This window comes from Rana temporaria, chromosome 6 (assembly GCF_905171775.1).
Source record: "Rana temporaria chromosome 6, aRanTem1.1, whole genome shotgun sequence".
In the NCBI taxonomy this organism is placed as follows: Eukaryota; Metazoa; Chordata; class Amphibia; order Anura; family Ranidae; genus Rana; species Rana temporaria.
Window position 1 is genome coordinate 117,515,780 of NC_053494.1, and position 20,016 is coordinate 117,535,795.

Sequence of the window (20,016 nt, forward strand, 5' to 3'; positions counted from 1 at the left end):
CCACCCTTGTTCATAGTCACAGATGGTCGTAGAATGGGACAAGCTCCTTCATCATCGACTCTTTGTCAATTGTCTCTCATTCTCATTGGATTTCTCAACTGGAAAGCACTTGTCATCTTTATCACCTGTCCACACTGGGTCCAAGTCATCACTTGCAGTATCTGGGCTTTTTCCTAGACATGGCTCAGTCAAGTGTTCCTTCACCAAGAAAACCTTAAAATTCTGCCTTCCAGCCTTAGAACCCTATAGCCTAGGTGTTGCCTGACTGCTGTTCTTCATGGAAGTTCTGAACCAGATGGAAGCCTCTTTTTTGGCAGTACAGTTTAATTTTCATTTCAGCTCTATATTCCACATTCTGTCATCTTGGTCTGCTATGTTCTCTAGACAGTCAGACTCGCCTGCCATTCAGGGCCGTGTTCTCTCAGGCCTGCTGGCTCAGGCATTCAGCCCGGAAGTTGGGGATACTTATTTTCTCAACATTTTGGAAAATTCTCACAACGGATGTCAGCCTACCTCTCTGGGGAGGAGTCCTAAACACCTCTCCCAACAAATGTCAACATTCTGGAACTCTGAGCAATTTTTTTGGTCTTTAAAAGACACTGGACTTCCAGCTGGAGAATCATACAATCTGGATTCTGTTATACAACATCAAGGTGATGGTGTACATCAACCATCATTGAACACCCAGTTGTCTTGCTGTAGCAAGAGCAGTAGAAAGGATTCTGTCTTGGGAAGACTTTGCATTCCAGCCTTGTCCACCATTCAAATCACAGAGCTTGACAATTATGCAAGACTGCTATGTTGTCAGAGCTTGTCTTTGAGGGAATGGGCCCTAAACCTGGAGATGGGGGGAGACATTTGATGTGGACCTTCTGTCCTCTAGGCTCAACGCCATGTTGGACAACTTGTCTCTGTTGAAAGTAGTAGATACTGTCGTAGCTCTGTAGATTCCATACAGCCTGATTTACATCTTTCCTCCCTTGCAGCTCTCTTTGTCTGATCCACAGGTTCTGGATAGTGGACATTTGGGAGCTGATCATAGCTCCAGGTTGGCCCAAGCAGATGGGGTACTCTACCCTGTTCAGACGACTGTCTCTTTGACCTCTTCCAGACCACCTTCATATTTTGTCCCTTGGTCCTGATTTATGGTCAGAGTCTTAATGACATAGCTGTTGCTGCCCAAGTAATGGGAGATAGGGGTTTCCCTGCATTGGTTATTTTCCACTGTTAACGGTTATGTAGTCTACTTCCCTTAAGGTCTACCTTCACACATGAACGGCATGATTTGGGTTGTGCGGGGATAGTAGCTGTTATCCCAGAAAATGCTCAATGAAACAAAACCTGACCTTTTTTGTTTTGCATTTAGGTCTGCATCTAAGTTTGGACCTGCATACCATCAAGGGATAATACTCTCCATTTGTGATTTTGCTCAGAAAATCACTAGCCCCCCTTTCCCTGATTTCAATTTTTATAGGGAGTGTCCTATGTAACTTCCCCCTATACAGCTTTTTGCAGCTTAGTTAGCGTTGTGAAGTTCTTTTCCTTTTTGAACCTGTTGGGAATATTTTCACTTTGCGCACAAGGTTGTTTTCCTGGTGCTTTCAGTTGGGGTTGCAGCCCAAAGTCTTCTTCCTTCATAGGGTTGTTTTGTTATATTTTCTTCTCAACAAGAACATTGTTCTTCTGTTATTTTGTCCAGCTCCAGTGCATCAGTAAGCTATTCTCTCTATTATCTAAATGTAGTTAGACTTTTCGAGCTTGCTTCACAGCCTCTGCTTTCGTTTGTTAGTCTGTCTTTCTACAAGTTTTCAAGAGGAAGCCTCCCAGCCATTTACTTTTTTAGAATTGGCTCGTGCACATTTCTCAATCAGGGGACCTTTCATATGGGGATGTTCCATATCCTATTTTCAGCTCCAGAGTCTCTCAGGTTTCATTGTACTGTTTCTGCTTTAGGGCAGTGGCTTTAGTTTTTCCCACCCTTCGGTAGACACTGGTTTGTGCCATGGCCCAATAGTCGGTGATTCAAGTTCTTTGCTCTGTCATTCAGTGAACAGAAGAGAAAAATAAAAATAAAATTGTACTTGCCATAAAATTATTTTCTCTGCATTCATTAAGGGACACAGAAACCACCCTTTGGTTATTATGCCTGTGACCTGTTTCTCTATATACTGCTTTGTGTCCAAATTGGCTGCCTCTAGAAGCTGGAGCCACCCCTCCGCTGTGTTCCGGTCTTTTTTCTGCCTAGAGATTTACTCCTGAAGATTCAGGATCTCTGCTGTATCAGTCTAAGGATTCAAAGAAAATAAACTTTTATGGTGAGTACAAAAAAATAGTATTTCACATGCCAATTGTTTGATATACATTGTTTTAGCACACTAAATGTATTCCATTTTGGGATTCAGTCTACTTCCAGAGTTTTCACTCCAACATGTTCCCAGTGCCTGGCCAAAAGAAAGCATCCCACCACATGTTGGATCTCAAAATCACCAAGGTGTTGACTCCTGTGCTGGCCTCACTGCGCTTCCAGATTCTGACAGTGTAGCTTGAATCATTCAGACACTGCGAAGGTTCCATTTGGCCCTGAACTTTCAGAAGTCAGCGCCAGAACTGACTAGAAATCTGAATCTTATCCAAGCTCGACTTTTTCCTCCCCTAGGAGAAACTACGAACTGCTCCCAGACACGGAATCTTCAGTCCAGGAGTTGCACAACTTTGCTTGTGCATGAGATTGCTGGTGCTGATGGTAGCCCCTTTTGATTCCTATTTGCCCAGTTCCATTACAGATGCCTACAACACAACGTTTAGTCACTGTGGAGAAAGTTGATCCAGTCCTTGGCACTAAAGACCGGGTTGTCCCTGACCTTGACTTAGGAATTCTGCTCTGGAGTCAAGGAAGTCCTTTCTTCCGATCTTGTGGAAGATCATCATAACGGGTGTCAGGCTGCGGAGAAGTCATGTCACACCCTGTCTGTGCAGGGGACTCGGACATTGGAGGAATCTTGACTCCTGATCAACATCCTGAAACTATGGGCTATCTGACTGTGGTGCAGGCAGTAAGGTACATCAATCATCAGGAGGAAACCATGTTGCCCCTTTGTTCCCCCATGACTCCATAGGATTTAAATTTAGTTCTCATGACGTTTTCGAGAGACCTTCTCCTGTAGGCGGCAGTACAATCCAACAGTCTTTGAATTCATGAACTGCAAGAAATGAATTTTATGCCAAGTACAAAAAAAACACATTTTTGCGATTTCTGGAAGCTGTCCTCAGTCTCATAAACATCCCTCCTATCCTCGGTTCTCCGTTGCCAGCTTTAGTGATCCTAGGGCCATTATCACCCCTGCACTATTTTGCCACCAGTATGTGGAGGTTTGTTTTTTGTGTTGAACATGCTGTATCTCAACTTTAGGCAGGTAAGATGGCCACCCCCTCCTGTGTTCTGAGAGGAGAAAAATACTCAGGGTATGGGTGGGGTCTCGGTACCTATTGAGAATTCAGATGTAAAACATACCTCCCCTGGGAGTGATGATTAAGCAATCACCTAAACTCTGCTTCAGGAGAAGAATCTGATAAAAATCAGTTAGGGATGCACTTAAAATTGAGGATTGCATCTATAAAAGTGACTTGACTGTTGCCACTGCATTTTTATGTGTTTGAGGAGTTAGCAAAAAAGTGACCCACCTCAGTGGTGGGTGGTGGGAGTAGGTTACTAGGTACAACGATTCCATTGCACAGAGCAGGCAAGTATAGAGATTTTCCTTTATAATTACTTTAACTTTCTTCAAGCAGGTTTTGCATTTCTATAGACTTTTATGGGGATGCAAAACTCACTTGAAGTGAACAATAATCTGTTGGCAAGGGGTCTTTACGGTGAGTACAAAAAATATATTTTTCCAGTCCACCTGTTGCATTCTGTGTAGTTTTAAATGCATTAAAAATGTAACAGGAAACAGGGGATTATATTGTAGTTGCTGCAACATGGTTACAGACCCAGCAATATACCCACTTGAGTCAGAGACACAAGAGTCTTACAGAATAATAAGTAAACACCCGACCTTGGTGTGAAACATGTAAGCTGATGCCTGTAGTTCACCTTTGTATCCGGCACTTGAATAAAGAAATTTCACAGATGTGCGGCCATCCAGCCTTCTTTTCTTTTAAGTATCTGTTTGCATACAGGGCTTGCACCATCCATGTGGGATAGAGGCTTTTTGGAGCAACAGGGTAAGAGAAACTGCCTTAGAGTGATGTACATGTACATACCTGTCCTTTCTCTGTCAAAAACTGATGTATCTGCTTTAGAATGCTTCTTTAAGAACAAATTCTTTCCAGCCCCTCCCCATAAATATCAGTATTGAAAGCTCATCAACGATGCATTTAACTTTGAGAACCTTTTGCTGTTTCGCAGAGCAAGAAGAGGAGCATTCGCCCAATGAAGACCTCTGTCAAGATACAGCTCAGCTGATCTCCTCACTTACCTCTCTTCAACCAAAAATATTTGCACAGCTACAGGTTTGTGATTTTTACAAAAGTGTTTTAAACGAGTACAACAACATGAATAGCTCCAGATAAAACCTGCTTTTTGTCTTGACTATTTTATTGAATACTCAAAGCAATATATTCAGAATCAAACACAGCAATGAGATGGACAATTTTTATGCCAAGACTATATATTCAATCTTGGACTAAAAAAGAAAGTCTAAGTTTAGTCACAAATGAAAAAAAATGAATCAGCACAAAGGTCATTACTTATTGTCCATAGGATGTGACCCTGCGCTGATGGCTCCTGCGTTAGCTGAAATCTTCCTCCTCCGAGCCACAGAATGAAAAGTTTGCACGATTTAAGATCCTTCTTTAAACACGCTAACATCATCAGTTCATCTGTAGAGGTTTGAATTGGAGGATTTATTTTCAGGGGCCTTGTGCTATTATAAATTAGAGTAACGATTTCATTCTTGGATTTAGTTCACAAGTACTGTGATATTTGGTACTGTCATTAGGGCATAAGACGTTTTATTTATACAAATTAGTTCAGCATCATAAAATGAACAGGGTAGGAAGTAGCAACCTTCTTTAAGATGTGTTAAATACACATGATTGACTTATTTCAGTAATGTTTGTGCATGGCTTGTTGTTTTCTCAAGGGACTTCACCTTCAGCCCTCTTTCACATCCTCTGATGGAACTACTGCCCTCATTGCAGTGAATCGGCCATCTTCCACATTCGCCTCTACTGATGAAACAACAGCTCTAATTAGAGTGAACTCTGAAACTCCATCATTTACATCTTCTGATGGGACAACAGCACTTATTACATTGAATCACCAGCCCCAGACATTCACATCTGCTGATGGAACTACTTCCCTTATCACAGTAAGCCCATCAACTCTCTTAAATGCTGGAGCAAGCAATCAGCCACTTGTGCTAAGTCACTTACACAGTCAACCATGTAACTCCTCTATGTCTTCTGTCACTACTTTGCCTGCATCTGGTCACAACATAGTGAGTATGGGACAGCTAGTGACTGTGGAGGATGCTTCTGGCATGTCAGGAGAAGTGCACCAGATCCTACTGGGGGAGATACACCCAATTCCTATCAGGATTATAGACAACCAGCCAACAATTGGTGAGTGTATTTTTTTTATAGTACACCATAGGAAAACACTGTAGTAGAGCCACATATTTATTGCTTGTGCAGTTCCAATTTAAAAGTAGAGCTTTAACAAAATTGGACCCCTTTGCTACTCTATCCAAGCCACACAATAAAATCATGAAAGGTAATAGAAGGCATGAAGCCATAGACTGCCTGAACTCTGATTGTGATGTATGGAAGAAATCAGATGGCCAAGTGTCTAGGCATTGACTCATAAAATCAACTATCATGGGATTCTGAGCAGTGGTTTGTGTAGAGAAAGTGCTATAAATAATACTCGCCGTAAAATCCATTTCTCTGAGTTCATAGACGGACACAGCCTTCATTGACATTAGGCTGTGTCCGTCTATGAACGGAAGAGAAAATAGGATTTTTGTACTCACCGTAAAATCAATTTCTCGGAGTTCATAGACGGACACAGCCTAATGTCAATGAAGGCTGTGTCCGTCTATGAACGGAAGAGAAATATCTTTAGCTTTTAATGAAGGGTTACAGATGGATTCTACCTTCAGTTCATTTTAGGTGGGCATACAGTGTTGCTATATGGTGATTGAGGCACAGGTTTATATTGATCATACATAAACAAAATAATCTGCGCTCCTACCTTCCACCATACCTTAGGCAGTTGTGCTTAGCGAAATAAATTTCACCCAAATAATGTTATACCATATTATAAAGGGCATGTGTTTATTTAGCTAGTCTTTAAAGTGGTTGTAAACCCTTTACAACCACTTTAACCTACAGGTAAGCCTAGATTAAGGCTTACCCGTAGGTGCTTGAAATATCTCCTAAACCTCCACGGTTTAGGAGATATTTACTAAAATCACAGGCGCTCTTTACAACAGCGATCGTGCCATTCCAAAGTGAGGCCGTGCTGTGACTGGGGGCTCCCGTGTCTATGCGTGGGAGTGACATCATCGTGGCTCTGGCCAGTCACAGCGCCGGGGCCGCGATACACGGAAGTAACCCCCGGGAAAGATGTCGGCCGCCCGAGCGGTGGACGAGGACGGCTGCGGGGGCTTCGATCGGAGGCGAGTATTACATAATAAGCTAGTATGCTATGAATACTAGCTCACTGTGCCTTTTGTCTTGTAGGGGTTTTTTTTGTTGTTTTTTGTGCCTTTACTTCCTCTTTAAGTGTATTTCATGATAAAACTTAATATTTCTCAAGTCTGTTTTACATGAGATCAAACAGGTTGGAAGGTTTGTTTGGTTTGCTGTTAATTACGCATGATACATCAGAAATGGAAGAAGAAAAGTTGGTGTAGCACTGAACAGAAATGGCTAATATTTGTAGAATGTCAGTGTAGTTGATCTTCGGAAGCCTCTTTTCAGCCACTTTTCTTTATTGATCATGTCTTTGTCCAAAACCTGGAAAAAGGACATGATCATTTAGATTTATTGGCCACTTTTGATTAAATAGTGTGCATGACAAAATAGCATTTTATTGTACCTTTTTGGTTACCACCTCCATATTACGCCACTGGAACCCCACAAGATACTTTTTATGTTTTACTAGCATTTTACTGCTTAGGAGGATAACCAAAGCCAGAGCTCAGACAGAACCCACCCGTACAAAGGGATGTGTGGCCATGCACCTGGATGTGCATGTATGCATAACAGGATAACCGGATAATTATTGCACCTTACTCTGTAGCTATGACCATGTCCCAAGTGCATTGGGACATGCACCTTTCTTTAGTATTGCATGCCACTTTCTCTTGGTTCAAGGAATAAAGTTTTTCTTTATCGTACATCACGGGACACAGAGCAGCATAGCCATTACATATGGGTTATATAGTGTACCTTCAGGTGATGGACACTGGCACTCTCCGACAGGAAGTTCCCTCCCTATATAACCCCCACCCATAGTGGGAGTACCTCAGTTTTTTCGCCAGTGTCTTAGGTGTTGGTGCACGTTGAAGGTTGTGCCTGCAGTTTGTCCTTGGGACCAGGGCCAGCCGACCGGATCCGTCCAAGGTGCTTCATAGCCAAAGTGGATGGTACCCGGGCCCCAATTCGTGGATGGGGTTTTGCCTATAATGCCTCTCCTTGGAGGGCTGGACTCTGGGTTCCAGGACTGGGTTTTTTAACCTATGGATACCTGCTGCCAGTAGTGCTGTATAGGTCCAGGTGTGTGGTGTTCCTGACTTGGACCCCGGTCCCTGAAGGTCTATGACCATACCCACGGTGAAGGGGGAAGATTGGGCCTCTTGCATGAGCAATACCCTGCGGCGTGGAAAGGTAAGCGGGGGGCCTACGGAACTTGGTTTGTCAGTGGGCCCCCCACAGGGGACTCTGGGGTAAAGCCTTTTTATGCCTCTGTGCATGGGCTAAAGAGAAACCACAAAGTCTGCATGACTGGATGGCTCAGACACCCAGGTATACTGTTCCTCTGGCTGGGCTAGTAGACTGCTGCTGCTGCTACAAGGTGTTTTGCTCCATGAGATGTAAAAGGGGGGCATGTCAGGTTTAAAATACTTACTTCCTGATGTCTGTGTGTGTCTTCCAGCAGCTCCTGGGCTCCTCTCCCCACATGGCTTCCTGCTTCCTTCAGAGCGGCGTCGGGAGCACGCGCGCACTGTTATAGACGGCGGGCACGCCAACGCTGCGTGGAGGGGGCGGGGGACGCCCAGGGAGTTCCCTCCCCTCTGTACATCAGAGGGGAAAACTCTATTTAGCCTGTCAGTCTGCTGAAGGCTGTGAAGGGACACGGAGCAGCGATGCTGAGCTGAGCAGGATAGGTTTGCCTATGTTATGCTGACACAGTGACACCTAGTGGCCGTTTTTTTGTACACACCTTGCTAAGAGCTGTTTAAGCTCATATTTTCTCTAGAAAGCCGGTGTACTAAGTAGCAGTCAGAGTACTTTTATTATTAGGTACTCTCCTAGCCCAGCATTAAGGGAAGCAATATTAGGATGTGATTAAGCCCTTGGGGCTCAATATTGTTATCTCTTGTTAGGTTTTGGGAAGTTTAGTTTCTGTCTAACATTACCCTAGCCTAATTTTTTTCCTCATTTATTTAAATGTGTGTTTTTTCTCCAGCTATTACAGTTAGTTGTTTATTAGCGGAGTATCTCAGATTTGTTTATTATGGCTCCTAAGGGTGCAGGGAACGCTAAAAATGCTAAAGGTGTTAAAAAGCCGAAGGGTTCCCCATCGGGCTCGGAGGATATTTCCCAAAATCCAGCTGCCCCTACCTCCCCGGAGGATCCGGAGGTTGCTGCCCTGGGTGAGCCATCGGGGTTGCTAGGTGCTATGGCGGGCCCTATTCAACCAACTCCTTCCTATGTCACGGAAGAGATGTTAGCCTCCACCTTGGGTGGATTTGAAAAAAGGATGGCCGCTTTTATTACGGCCTCTTTATCCGGGAAGAAGCGGGCTAGGTCCCCGTCTCCCAGGTTTGAATCTCCCGAGGAAGATGTCCTTTCCACTGAGGAATTGGAAGATACAGGAGACCAGGCTGAGGATCACCTGGACCATTTAGGTTCTGAGGATTCTACTATAGAAGAACCTTTTTCAGCTTCTCACGCAGAAAAACTGTGGGTTCAGTCCTTAACGGATATGGTGCGGTCAGCTTTTAAAATGCCTTTGCCTCAGCCTCTGGCTTCCGCTGTGTCCTCATTGGGCTCCCTAAAAGCGCCCCAAGCCAACCTGGTGTTCCCGGTCCATCCTTTGTTAAAGGACCTGATATTTCAGGACTGGGTTAAGCCAGACAGGATTTTTTTCCTCCTAAAAGGTTCGCAGTTATGTACCCTTTAGAGGAGGAGTTTTCGAAAAAATGGGCTGTCCCCACTGTTGACGCAGCCATATCATGTGTCAATAAAGCTTTAACGTGTCCAGTGGACAATATTCACATGTTCAAAGATCCTGTGGATAAAAGGCTTGAAACCTTACTGAAGGCATCCTTTGCCACAGCGGGGGCAGTGGTCCAGCCAGCCGTAGCTGCCATTGGCGTCTGCCAGGCTTTAAAGGACCAGGCAAAGCAGGCCCTAAAGGACCTCCCGGCTCAACAGGCTCAGGACTTGGCCGACCTACCTAGAGCTTTATGTTTCGCGGTAGACGCTATCAAGGATTCAATCCAACAGGCGTCCCGCCTATCCCTGTATTTGGTTCACATGAGAAGATTACTTTGGTTAAAGAACTGGTCTGCAGAAACCCCCTGCAAAAAGCTCCTTACAGGATTCTCCTTTCAAGGAGAGAGATTGTTTGGAGAAGATCTTGACAAATATATTCAAAAGATCTCTAGTGGTAAGAGCACCCTCTTGCCGGTTAAGAAAAGGTTCCGGGGTCCCTCTTTTAAGCGTCCAACCTCTCCAGTTCCAGGGCCCTCATTCTCTAGGCAGTATCGACGGCCTCCTGGACGCGCAGCTGCAAACAGGCCACAGGGGCAAGCTGCAGGGAACAAGAGACCGTGGAACCGTAAGCCGGTTAAGGCTGCCCCAAAGGGTGGGGGGAAGACTCCGGTTATTCTTGGAGTTGTGGGGGGCCAAAGTTACCGACCAATGGGTTCTGTCCTCAGTGACTCAGGGGTACAAGCTGGAGTTTCGGGAGTTCCCCCTCCTCACTTTCAAGCGTCAAGACTTCCAGGCGACCCTCAAAAGCAGGCATCACTTCTGTCCGCCCTAGAGCGACTCCTATCTCAAGGAGTGATTATGGAAGTACCAGCAGGGGAGCAAGGACAAGGGTTTTACTCAAACCTCTTCATTGTCCCGAAGCCAAACGGCGACGTCAGGCCTATACTGGACCTAAAGTCATTAAACCGCTTTTTAAGAGTCCGGTCCTTTCGAATGGAGTCCATTCGTTCGGTGGTGGCCGCCCTCCAAGGAAGGGAGTTCTTGGCCTCCATCGATATAAAGGACGCATACCTGCACGTTCCGATTTTCCCAGGCCATTACAGGTTTCTGCGTTTTGCCCTAAACTATCGGCATTATCAGTTCGTGGCTCTTCCGTTCGGACTAGCCACGGCCCCTCTGGTTTTTACGAAAATCCTGGCCCCCGTGTTAGCCATCCTAAGGGAACAGGGCATTCTGGTCATGGCCTACTTAGACGATCTTCTGGTAGTCGACCACTCAGCGGCCGGCTTAAATCGGGCAGTGTTGCTAGCAGTAAACTGCCTAGAGTCCCTGGGTTGGGTTCTAAACCGGGACAAATCGGCCTTACAGCCCACAAGAAGGTTGGAGTATCTAGGTCTGATTTTAGATACAAGACGACAACGGATCTTCCTGCCCCAGTCCAGAGTGGACTCGATAAGGGAGTTAATCCAGATAGTCCTAAGCAGCACAAGGCCATCTATACGCCTCTGCATGCGCCTGTTGGGAAAGCTAGTGGCCACCTTCGAGGCAGTGCCCTATGCCCAGATCCATTCTCGGAGGATACAGAGAGCAATTCTCACGGCCTGGGACAAAAGACTCCAGGCCTTGGATCTTCCCATTTCCCTTCCCTATGCGGTAAGGCAGAGTCTGTGTTGGTGGCTAGTCACAAAAAATCTTCTGAAAGGAAGATCGTTCAGTCCCCCCTCATGGAGGATAGTAACCACGGATGCCAGCCTATTGGGCTGGGGTGCAGTCCTAGACGATTTAACCCTACAGGGGAAATGGTCAAGGGCAGAATCAGCCCTACCCATAAATGTCTTAGAGATCCGAGCAGCTCGGTTGGCTCTTTTGGGCTGGACGGAGATTCTGCAGGGCTCCCCAGTAAGGGTACAATCCGACAATGCCACTGCCGTAGCTTATATAAACCACCAGGGCGGCACCAGGAGTCGGGCAGCCCAGAGGGAGGTAGATCGGATCTTTTCATGGGCAGAAGCCCATGTCCCCTGCATCTCAGCTATCTTTATCCCCGGGGTGGACAATTGGCAAGCGGACTTCCTCAGCCGCCAACAGATGTCCCCAGGGGAGTGGTCCCTCCATCCCGAAGTGTTCCAGGACATCTGCCGGAAGTGGGGTACTCCGGAGGTGGACGTTATGGCGTCCAGATTCAATGCAAAAGTAGCAAAGTTTGTCTCTCGAACGAGGGATCCATTGGCCTGCGGGACGGATGCCTTGGTGTGCCCTTGGCATCAGTTTGCGCTAATCTATGCCTTCCCTCCAATACGGATGCTACCCCGTCTTCTTCACAGAATTCAAAGGGAACGCAAGCCAGCGATTCTAGTGGCCCCAGCGTGGCCCCGAAGACCTTGGTACTCCTTGATAAAAAGGATGACCGTAGAGGAGCCTTGGGTCCTCCCTCTACGTCCGGACCTCCTCTCACAAGGGCCATTCTACCACCCTGCCTTACAGGCCCTAAATTTAACGGCCTGGCGGCTGAGTCCCTGATTCTCAGAAACAGAGGCCTTTCAGGGCAGGTCGTTTCCACCCTTATAAGCGCAAGAAAACCAGTTTCCAGGTTAATATACTATAGGGTGTGGAAGGCCTATATTACCTGGTGTGAAACCAGGAAATGGGATCCCCGCAAATATACCATTGGGAGAATCCTGGAGTTTTTACAGTTGGGAGTGGGAAAAGGTTTGGCGGTCAGCACAATCAAGGGGCAGGTGTCTGCCTTGCCGGTCTTCTTCCAGAGACCTTTGGCTGCCCATTCTTTAATGAAATCCTTTTTACAAGGTGTTATTCGGGTGAATCCCCCGATTAAAGCTCCCCTGTATCCTTGGGATCTAAATTTGGTTCTATCGGCCTTGCAAAGGCAGCCCTTTGAGCCCTTGTCCGCGATCCCTTTGGTCCTTTTGACTAGGAAACTAGTGTTTCTGGTGGCCATGGCATCCGCCAGAAGAGTGTCGGAGTTGGCAGCCTTGTCATGTAAGGCACCTTATTTATTACTGCATAAGGACAGGGTCGTTTTGCGGCCGCTTCCGTCCTTCCTGCCTAAGGTGGTATCGAATTTTCACCTTAATCAAGATGTGATTCTTCCATCATTTTTTCCAAAACCTTCTTCTAAGGAAGAGAGGTTACTACATTCCTTGGATGTAGTTAGAGCTGTAAAGATTTACTTGGAAGCTACAGCCCAGATTCGTAAGACGGACGTCTTATTCATTCTGCCGGAAGGGCCCAAGAAGGGCCAGGCAGCGTCTAAAGCCACTATTTCTAAGTGGATTAGGCAGACGATTATACAGGCCTATGGCCTGAAGGGGAAGAGTCCACCCTTATCGGTTAAGGCTCATTCCACTAGAGCTATGAGTGCCTCTTGGGCAGCGTATCACCAGGTCTCTATGGCTCAGGTCTGCAGGGCAGCAACCTGGTCATCTGTCCACACATTTGCAAAATTTTATCAAATGGACGTTAGGAGGAACGCTGATTCAGCTTTTGGGCAGGCGGTACTCCGGGCCGCAGTTTAATCTCCTCTTGTCCGGTGGCACCTCCTGTTTGGTTTTTCTGGTTGTCTCCCTCCCCTCATGGAGCATTGCTTGAGGACATCCCATATGTAATGGCTATGCTGCTCTGTGTCCCGTGATGTACGATAAAGAAAAAGGGATTTTTATTAACAGCTTACCTGTAAAATCCTTTTCTTGTAGTACATCACGGGACACAGAGCTCCCACCCCTCTTATGGGGAATTTTGGGATGCATATTGCTTGCTACAAAACTGAGGTACTCCCACTATGGGTGGGGGTTATATAGGGAGGGAACTTCCTGTCGGAGAGTGCCAGTGTCCATCACCTGAAGGTACACTATATAACCCATATGTAATGGCTATGCTGCTCTGTGTCCCGTGATGTACTACAAGAAAAGGATTTTACAGGTAAGCTGTTAATAAAAATCCCTTTTTTTGCTTCTTAACAAAAACACTGAAGATTCATATACTCAGTATTTGCACTGAAGCTTTAAAAATATCGTCCCTCACTGTATCGTATGGATTCATGGACACGCTTTTATTTATTTTTTCCAAAGAAAAGTTTTATTGATGAAATAGATGTTGCAAACCATAATATAAGGGAAAAATCATTATAAATACCCCCAAGAGGAGTTGTCCTAAAATGAAAATGGTGATGTAACAATATGTAAACATTAATAGTGTTACATTGGTGAAAACAGAAGAGAAAGGTCTGCTCACATAATTATGGTAAAAGGTAAAAAAAAATGTCACTTTCAGTTTACAAAAATGCAAAAATAAATATTTATTTAATGGGCCTAAAGTGAATAAAGGTTTAGGGCCAGATTCACATAGAGATACGACGGTGTATCTCCTGATACACCGTCGTATCTCTGAGTTGCGTCGGTCGTATCTTTGCGACTGATTCATAGAATCAGTTACGCATAGATATGCCTAAGATCCGACAGGTGTAACTGTGTTACACCGTCGGATCTTAACTGCAATTTTAAAGTCACTTTACGCTGTTTACGTAAGGGTTTTCCCGGCGTATAGTTACCCCTGCTTCTATGAGGCGCAGCCAATGTTAAGTATGGCCGTCGTTCCCGCGTCGAATTTTGAAATTTTACGTCGTTTGCGTACGTCGATTCACAAAACCGATGGACGCAAGTTACGCTCACGCCGAAACCAATGACATCCTAGCGACGTCATTGGGAGCAATGCACGCCGGGAAAATTCACAGGCGGCGCATGCGCAGTTAAATCGGCGCGGGGACGCGCCTGATTTAAATAATACACTCCCCCTAGCCGCGGAATTTAAATTCCGCCAGAGGATTAACGATACGCCGCCGCAAGTTTTGAGGTAAGTGTTTTGTGAATTACCCACTTGCCTCTAAAACTTGCGGCGGCGGATCTTAAATCACATAGGTTACGCGGATCTAAAGATCCGCTAACCTATGTGAATCTGGCCCATTGTGTCTTGAAGTAGGTCTGGGGACAGTTCTAACTAGGATTCACAGGTTTCATCCACGTTAGCACAGGGCTTTCATAGGCAAATCATATACTAAGGCCCCTTTCAAACTGGGGCAGGAAGTGCGCTGACAGTATAGCGGCGCTATACCGTTGGAATTGCTGCGGAATTACGGCGGTATTCGGCTGCTAGCGGTGCGGTTTTAACCCCCGCTAGCAGCCGAAAAAGGATTAATACCACCGGGAATGCGCCTCTGCAGAGGCGCATTGCCGGTGGTATTACCGCAGTTTCCCATTGCTTTCAATGAGAAGGAGCGGTGGAGGATCGGTAAACACACAGCTCCTTCACCGCTCTAAAGATGCTGCTAGCAGGACTTTTGAAGTGGTCCTTCTAGCGCACCGCTCCAGTGTGAAAGCCCTCGGGTTTTCACACTGAGACTGCAGGGCAGGAGTTTTTCAGGCAGTATTTAGGTGCTATTTTAGCGCTGAAACGCCTGAAAAACTCCTCAGTGTGAAAGGAGTCCCTAAAAATAGCGCCTAAATACCGCCTGAAAAACTCCTGCCCTGCAGTCTCAGTGTGAAAGCCCAAAAGTCCTGCTAGCAGCATCTTTCTAGCGGTGTGTTTACCGCTCCTCCCCATTGAAAGCAATGGGAAACCGAGGTAATACTGCCAGCAATGCGCCTCTGCAGAGGCCCATTGCCGGCGGTATTAACCCTTCTTCGGCCGGTAGCAGGGGTTAAAACCGCACCGCTAGCGGCCGAATACCACTGCAATTTCATGGCAATTCCGGAAGTATAGCGCCGTTAAAAATAGCGCCGCTATACCGTCAGCGCACCTCCGGCCCCATTGTGAAAGGGGCTTTAGTGTAATTTCCATCGGAAGCTGCACATGCTGTGTACAGTCTGCCATAGAAGTAAATGGATGCATGCGGCCATGCCCTCAAAAGCTCTGTACTCAAAAGTTCTGGCTTCAGAAAATACATTGGACATGTGCAACCATACTTCAATCTACACAAGCAGGTCCGCATACAGCCATTCACTGGTATGTCAGGCTGTACATGGCAAAGTGTCAGAAAGTGCAGAGAAATTACACTTGGCACATGTAATGCCTATAAAAGCCACCCATGTTCACAAACACTATAGCGTTATAGTAGAATCTTCCTGCATTTCCATATTCAAAAAGTGTTTTACTGACAGTATTCTAATTCAGGAATTATTTTGAGTTCATCTTCCTAGGAGACATGGATTGATTGCTTCTTTCTGTTTTTGTTTTTTTGCAGTTGAAGTCAGTCCAGTTGATGCATTTTGTACTGAACACATCGAAGAAAGGAAAGAGCAAACTGAATCACAGCCACATGAAGATGTCGTGGAAACTATGGATTTTCAGGACTCGGCTTGAACAAAGAAAAATAATGACATGATCCCTTTTTTTTATTACTTGTAATGCATTTTCTGCAGTAGGATTTAATAACTCTCACATTGAGGGGAACATATGGACAATAGTCAATACTGATCCAAAATTTGGATATATTGCTGATAACAATGTTGCATATCATTTCTGCTAAAAAAAAAAAATACTTCTAGAAATGAAGGGTTTAAACCAGGACATATGTACAGGCACTGGGTGCTTTGTGTCTTTTTAGTCATAGGAAATTGGTGCAAATATTGGATGTTCCTAAATTATTTGAAGCAAACACAATGGTAACATAAGTAGGTGTTCTGGACTAATATGTGAACCCCTAATGTACAGGCAACTGCGTCATATTGTATATCCTGTACATGTTGGTATATTCTACACATCTGAGAGCAAGACTATCACATTGTATGTCTGGTTAGAGCATGCCATAATGAACATCCCATGGGCTACAATGGCCCTAATGGTCTCTGTATACTTTGTATTATTATTATTATTATATCGCCTTGAGAATTGTGTTGCATAGTTTTTATCTGGGCACATACAAGTACTTATATCGCTTAAACAAGTGATGTGGTTGACAGTCTGCAGCCGCACAACAAAGTAAAATCGGTAAGACCAAACCGAAAAAGAGTGATTGAACTTAAGGGCAGCTACACATATCTGGATGTCAATGGGTTTCTAAGGTCTTGTGCTGGAATAAAATACCAAACCAGTTCTGGCTTTCTGGTGAAGTGAATCTCAGACTTTGCAAGGGGGCTGCCATTACTAACTTCCCTTGACAAGGTTTTATTCTTAATGAAAGTAGAAAAGCTCATTGTGAAAATCAAGTACATTTTACTAACCCATTTCTAAATATGATGACATTACTGTTTATACTGCAGTTTAATTTGTATCCTTGTGTGAATGGTAGAAGATATAATGCTAGTTAATGTTAAAGCCTATTAGAGCTTTTAGTTTAAATACAGTCCATGTTTATCTAAAGAAAAGGTGTACAAAAACAGCCACAACTTGAGTAGAAACGTTTTTCCTCTGCATGAATACTGCAGTGTCAGATCATTGCTCTCTTCAGGAAAGCAAAATCTCTTTGCAGAGGTCCGACGGGCCCTCTGCTAAAGTACACACTATTCAGCCACGGGGTTGTATGAAATAAAACTGTCAACTCCGGTTGGAGCTGCTGTACTAACCATGTGAGATTAGTTCAACAATCTCCCTCAGTGAGCTGTTGTGTTCTGACAGAGGGACGACCCCCTCCACCCACCAAAACACTCCGATCAGCACTCTCTGCCATTGGCTGAGAGTGCTGATCGGAAGGCGGTCGGAAGCTGGTTTTCCAGCATGCACGTCCGACATAAGCCGGTGGGACGGCCCAACTTCTGTCACACTACACACAGCCAAATGTCTCCAAATGTTTTTTAACCTCCCGTTGTCTCCCTATATTCGGCCCATGTGTACGGGGCTTAAAGGGGTTGTAAAGGTATTTTTTTTTTTTTCATAAATAGCTTCCTTTACCTTAGTGCAGTCCTCCTTCACTTACCTCATCCTTCCATTTTGCTTTTAAATGTCCTTATTTCTTCTGAGAAATCCTCACTTCCTGTTCTTCTGTCTGTAACGCCACACAGTAATGCAAGGCTTTCTCCCTGGTGTGGAGTGTCGTGCTCGCCCCCTCCCTTGGACTACGGGAGAGTCAGGACGCTCTCTACGTTGCAGATAGAGAAAGGCGCTGTGTGTTAGTGGGCATCATGACTCTCCTGCAGTCCAAGGGAGGGGTCGAACATGACACTCCACACCAGGGAGAAAGCCTCGCATTACGGTGTTGAGTTACAGACAGAAGAACAGGAAGTGAGGATTTCTCAGAAGAAATAAGGACATTTAAAAGCAAAATGGAAGGATGAGGTAAGTGAAGGAGCACTGCAGTAAGGTACAAGAAGCTATTTAGGAAAATGTTTTTTTACCTTTACAACCCCTTTAAGTTACAGTTGATTTCCCCAATCATCAAGAAGCGTGAGGTTTGATGTTTGCAGAGCTCTAGGTCTGACACAGTAGGGGGCATGTCTGACCTCTGCAGAAAGACTACTGCTTCCCCACAGAGAGCAAGAGTCCTACTCTGCAGAAAGCTGGCAGGGGACAGGCTTTTATATTCAGTCTGAAAAAAAAATGGGTAAAATGTTGAACACCTTTTCCAGGTTAAATATATTCCAAGTTTTTTTTTATGCACCTGGAATATATTTAACTGTATAAACTAACTATATTTAAACTGATTGTTCAGTTGAACTGTATTATTTATTGAATGGCACATAATATCCAGAAGAATGTTAAAGCTAATAATTATTGTTTGGATCAGGTTTTCCATTTGTGTTGCTCAGTAAACCCTCCATGGCGTGCCTGAGGGCAGTTATAGTATTGCCATAACAGGATATGTTTACATTTGTAACCAAATGGCTCCTGCTGCTGTGAGCCAATGAGGAGAGAGAGACCTGGGATAGCCGCTGCTTTCGTGCACATCTCTAGATCGAGATGGGACGCTGGTAAATATAAGGGAAGGCTGCGTAAAAACCTTGAGAATTTAGAAGCACTTTAACAGTGTGTTCCAGATCACCAGTGAAGGGATAAATTCAGTTACGTGTGCAAATGATTTGTTTTATATTATTATATAATGTTGTTGATATGGTAAAGATTGCTCAGTGGGTTTGAGTGCCAGTGATATAATGGGAATTGTCCTAATAGTCACTTGTCTGTTCAGCACAGTGGACACATTAACCTCATCCATAAATGGACAATAATATAACTGAACTGCATGGAAAATGTAGGTTACTCTTTCTAAAGTTTAGCATTCAGGAAAGTTCTATTATGCCTCCTACACACGTATGGTTTTCCCGGCAGACTTTTTACCGCCGAGAACCTGTTCGGCAGCTTTTTTCCCCTACACACGTCCGGTTTTCCTGACAGGAAAACTGCCATGAGAGCTTTGGCCGGGAATCCAAGCCGTGTGTATCCTCCACCGTAGGCTTTCCCCAGTTTTCCCGCCCAAAAGCTGTCATGGCAGTTTTCCCTCACACACATGGTCATGTGTATGAGGCACAACTTTATCATTTCACTATGAGTCAGGTTAGGTGTGCTGTCCACGATCCCTTGTTTAAACCTGCCTGTAAATTTTTTTTTTTAAATAAGACATCAGTCTATAAGATCGTTTCATTTTCATACCGCCACATTCTTCTCTCCTATTTCCTTCATTCTTGAGGGTTATGTACATTTAACAATTTCTGTGAATGTACATTAGCACTTGTTTGATAATATGCTTCTAGATTGTCGGCGTATAAGGCAGGAAACTGTAACTTTTTTGTGTTACATTTGTTTTAACATATTTATAAAAATGTATAAGTATGTTTTTAATGTTTTACCTGAAAGCAGTGGAAAATACTTGATGCAGGTTATGTTGAAAAATAATAGACTTAATGGTATGCCTGGGAAATGCACATTTGGTTTGCTTTATTTAAAGGGGTCATACAGGACTAAAAGTGGAAGGTGAGTGGTCAGTCCCATTAGTAGTGGAAACATGTTACCATCTATGTAATAAAGGCTTAGATGAAATAGAATCTCTCCTTTCCAGTATATACCAATGTGGGCTTGATGCAATAGTTTTTGTACTACTGGGCCCCCCTTTAAAAGCTTTCTAAATTTTCTTTAGCAGTTTATCTTGAACAATATGTACTACTTAAAACCCTGAAAGGAAACTTGGACTGAGAGAAATATATGTGCTGCGGTTGCTAGGCTCTTTTTTTTTTTTTCTGAACATGTATGGTTATTATGCTTATTCAATAATTTCCTTCTTTCTGCGTTTCTAACCTGGAACAAGTGTGCTGATCGGAAGTTCTGACCTCACTTGGTGCATACTTTCTTTGGGTCAATATGTCCATAGCAGTGTTTCTTTAAAGCAGAGTTTCACCCACTTTAACAAGTTTGTCCCATTTAATTGCTCATACCTCGGTATTCACTGTTTGGATATTGTTTTATTTTTTAAAGTACATTTTTTTGTTTAAAATTGCCGCCACTTCTGGCTCACCCTGTCCTGGCAATCTACATCAAGGATGTCCCATTGACTTCTGGAACATTGGTGTCCTCAATCCCAGGAGCCAAAGGGCATCCTCTGTTTCTGACATCGCGTTATAGTATATT

At 44.5% G+C, this 20,016-nt stretch overlaps 1 protein-coding gene across 1 annotated transcript in view; it reads left to right on the forward strand.

Moving 5' to 3' along the window:
* Window positions 1-17,323, forward strand: part of CARF (calcium responsive transcription factor) — a 78,530-nt gene extending 61,207 nt beyond the window's left edge. Inside the window, exons 13-15 of the mRNA XM_040357241.1 lie at window positions 4,409-4,512; window positions 5,145-5,625; window positions 15,707-17,323. Coding sequence (XP_040213175.1) covers window positions 4,409-4,512; window positions 5,145-5,625; window positions 15,707-15,825 — 704 coding nt within the window. The 3' untranslated portion in view covers window positions 15,826-17,323. The remainder of the gene's footprint in view (window positions 1-4,408; window positions 4,513-5,144; window positions 5,626-15,706) is intronic.
* Window positions 17,324-20,016: the final 2,693 nt, after the last annotated feature.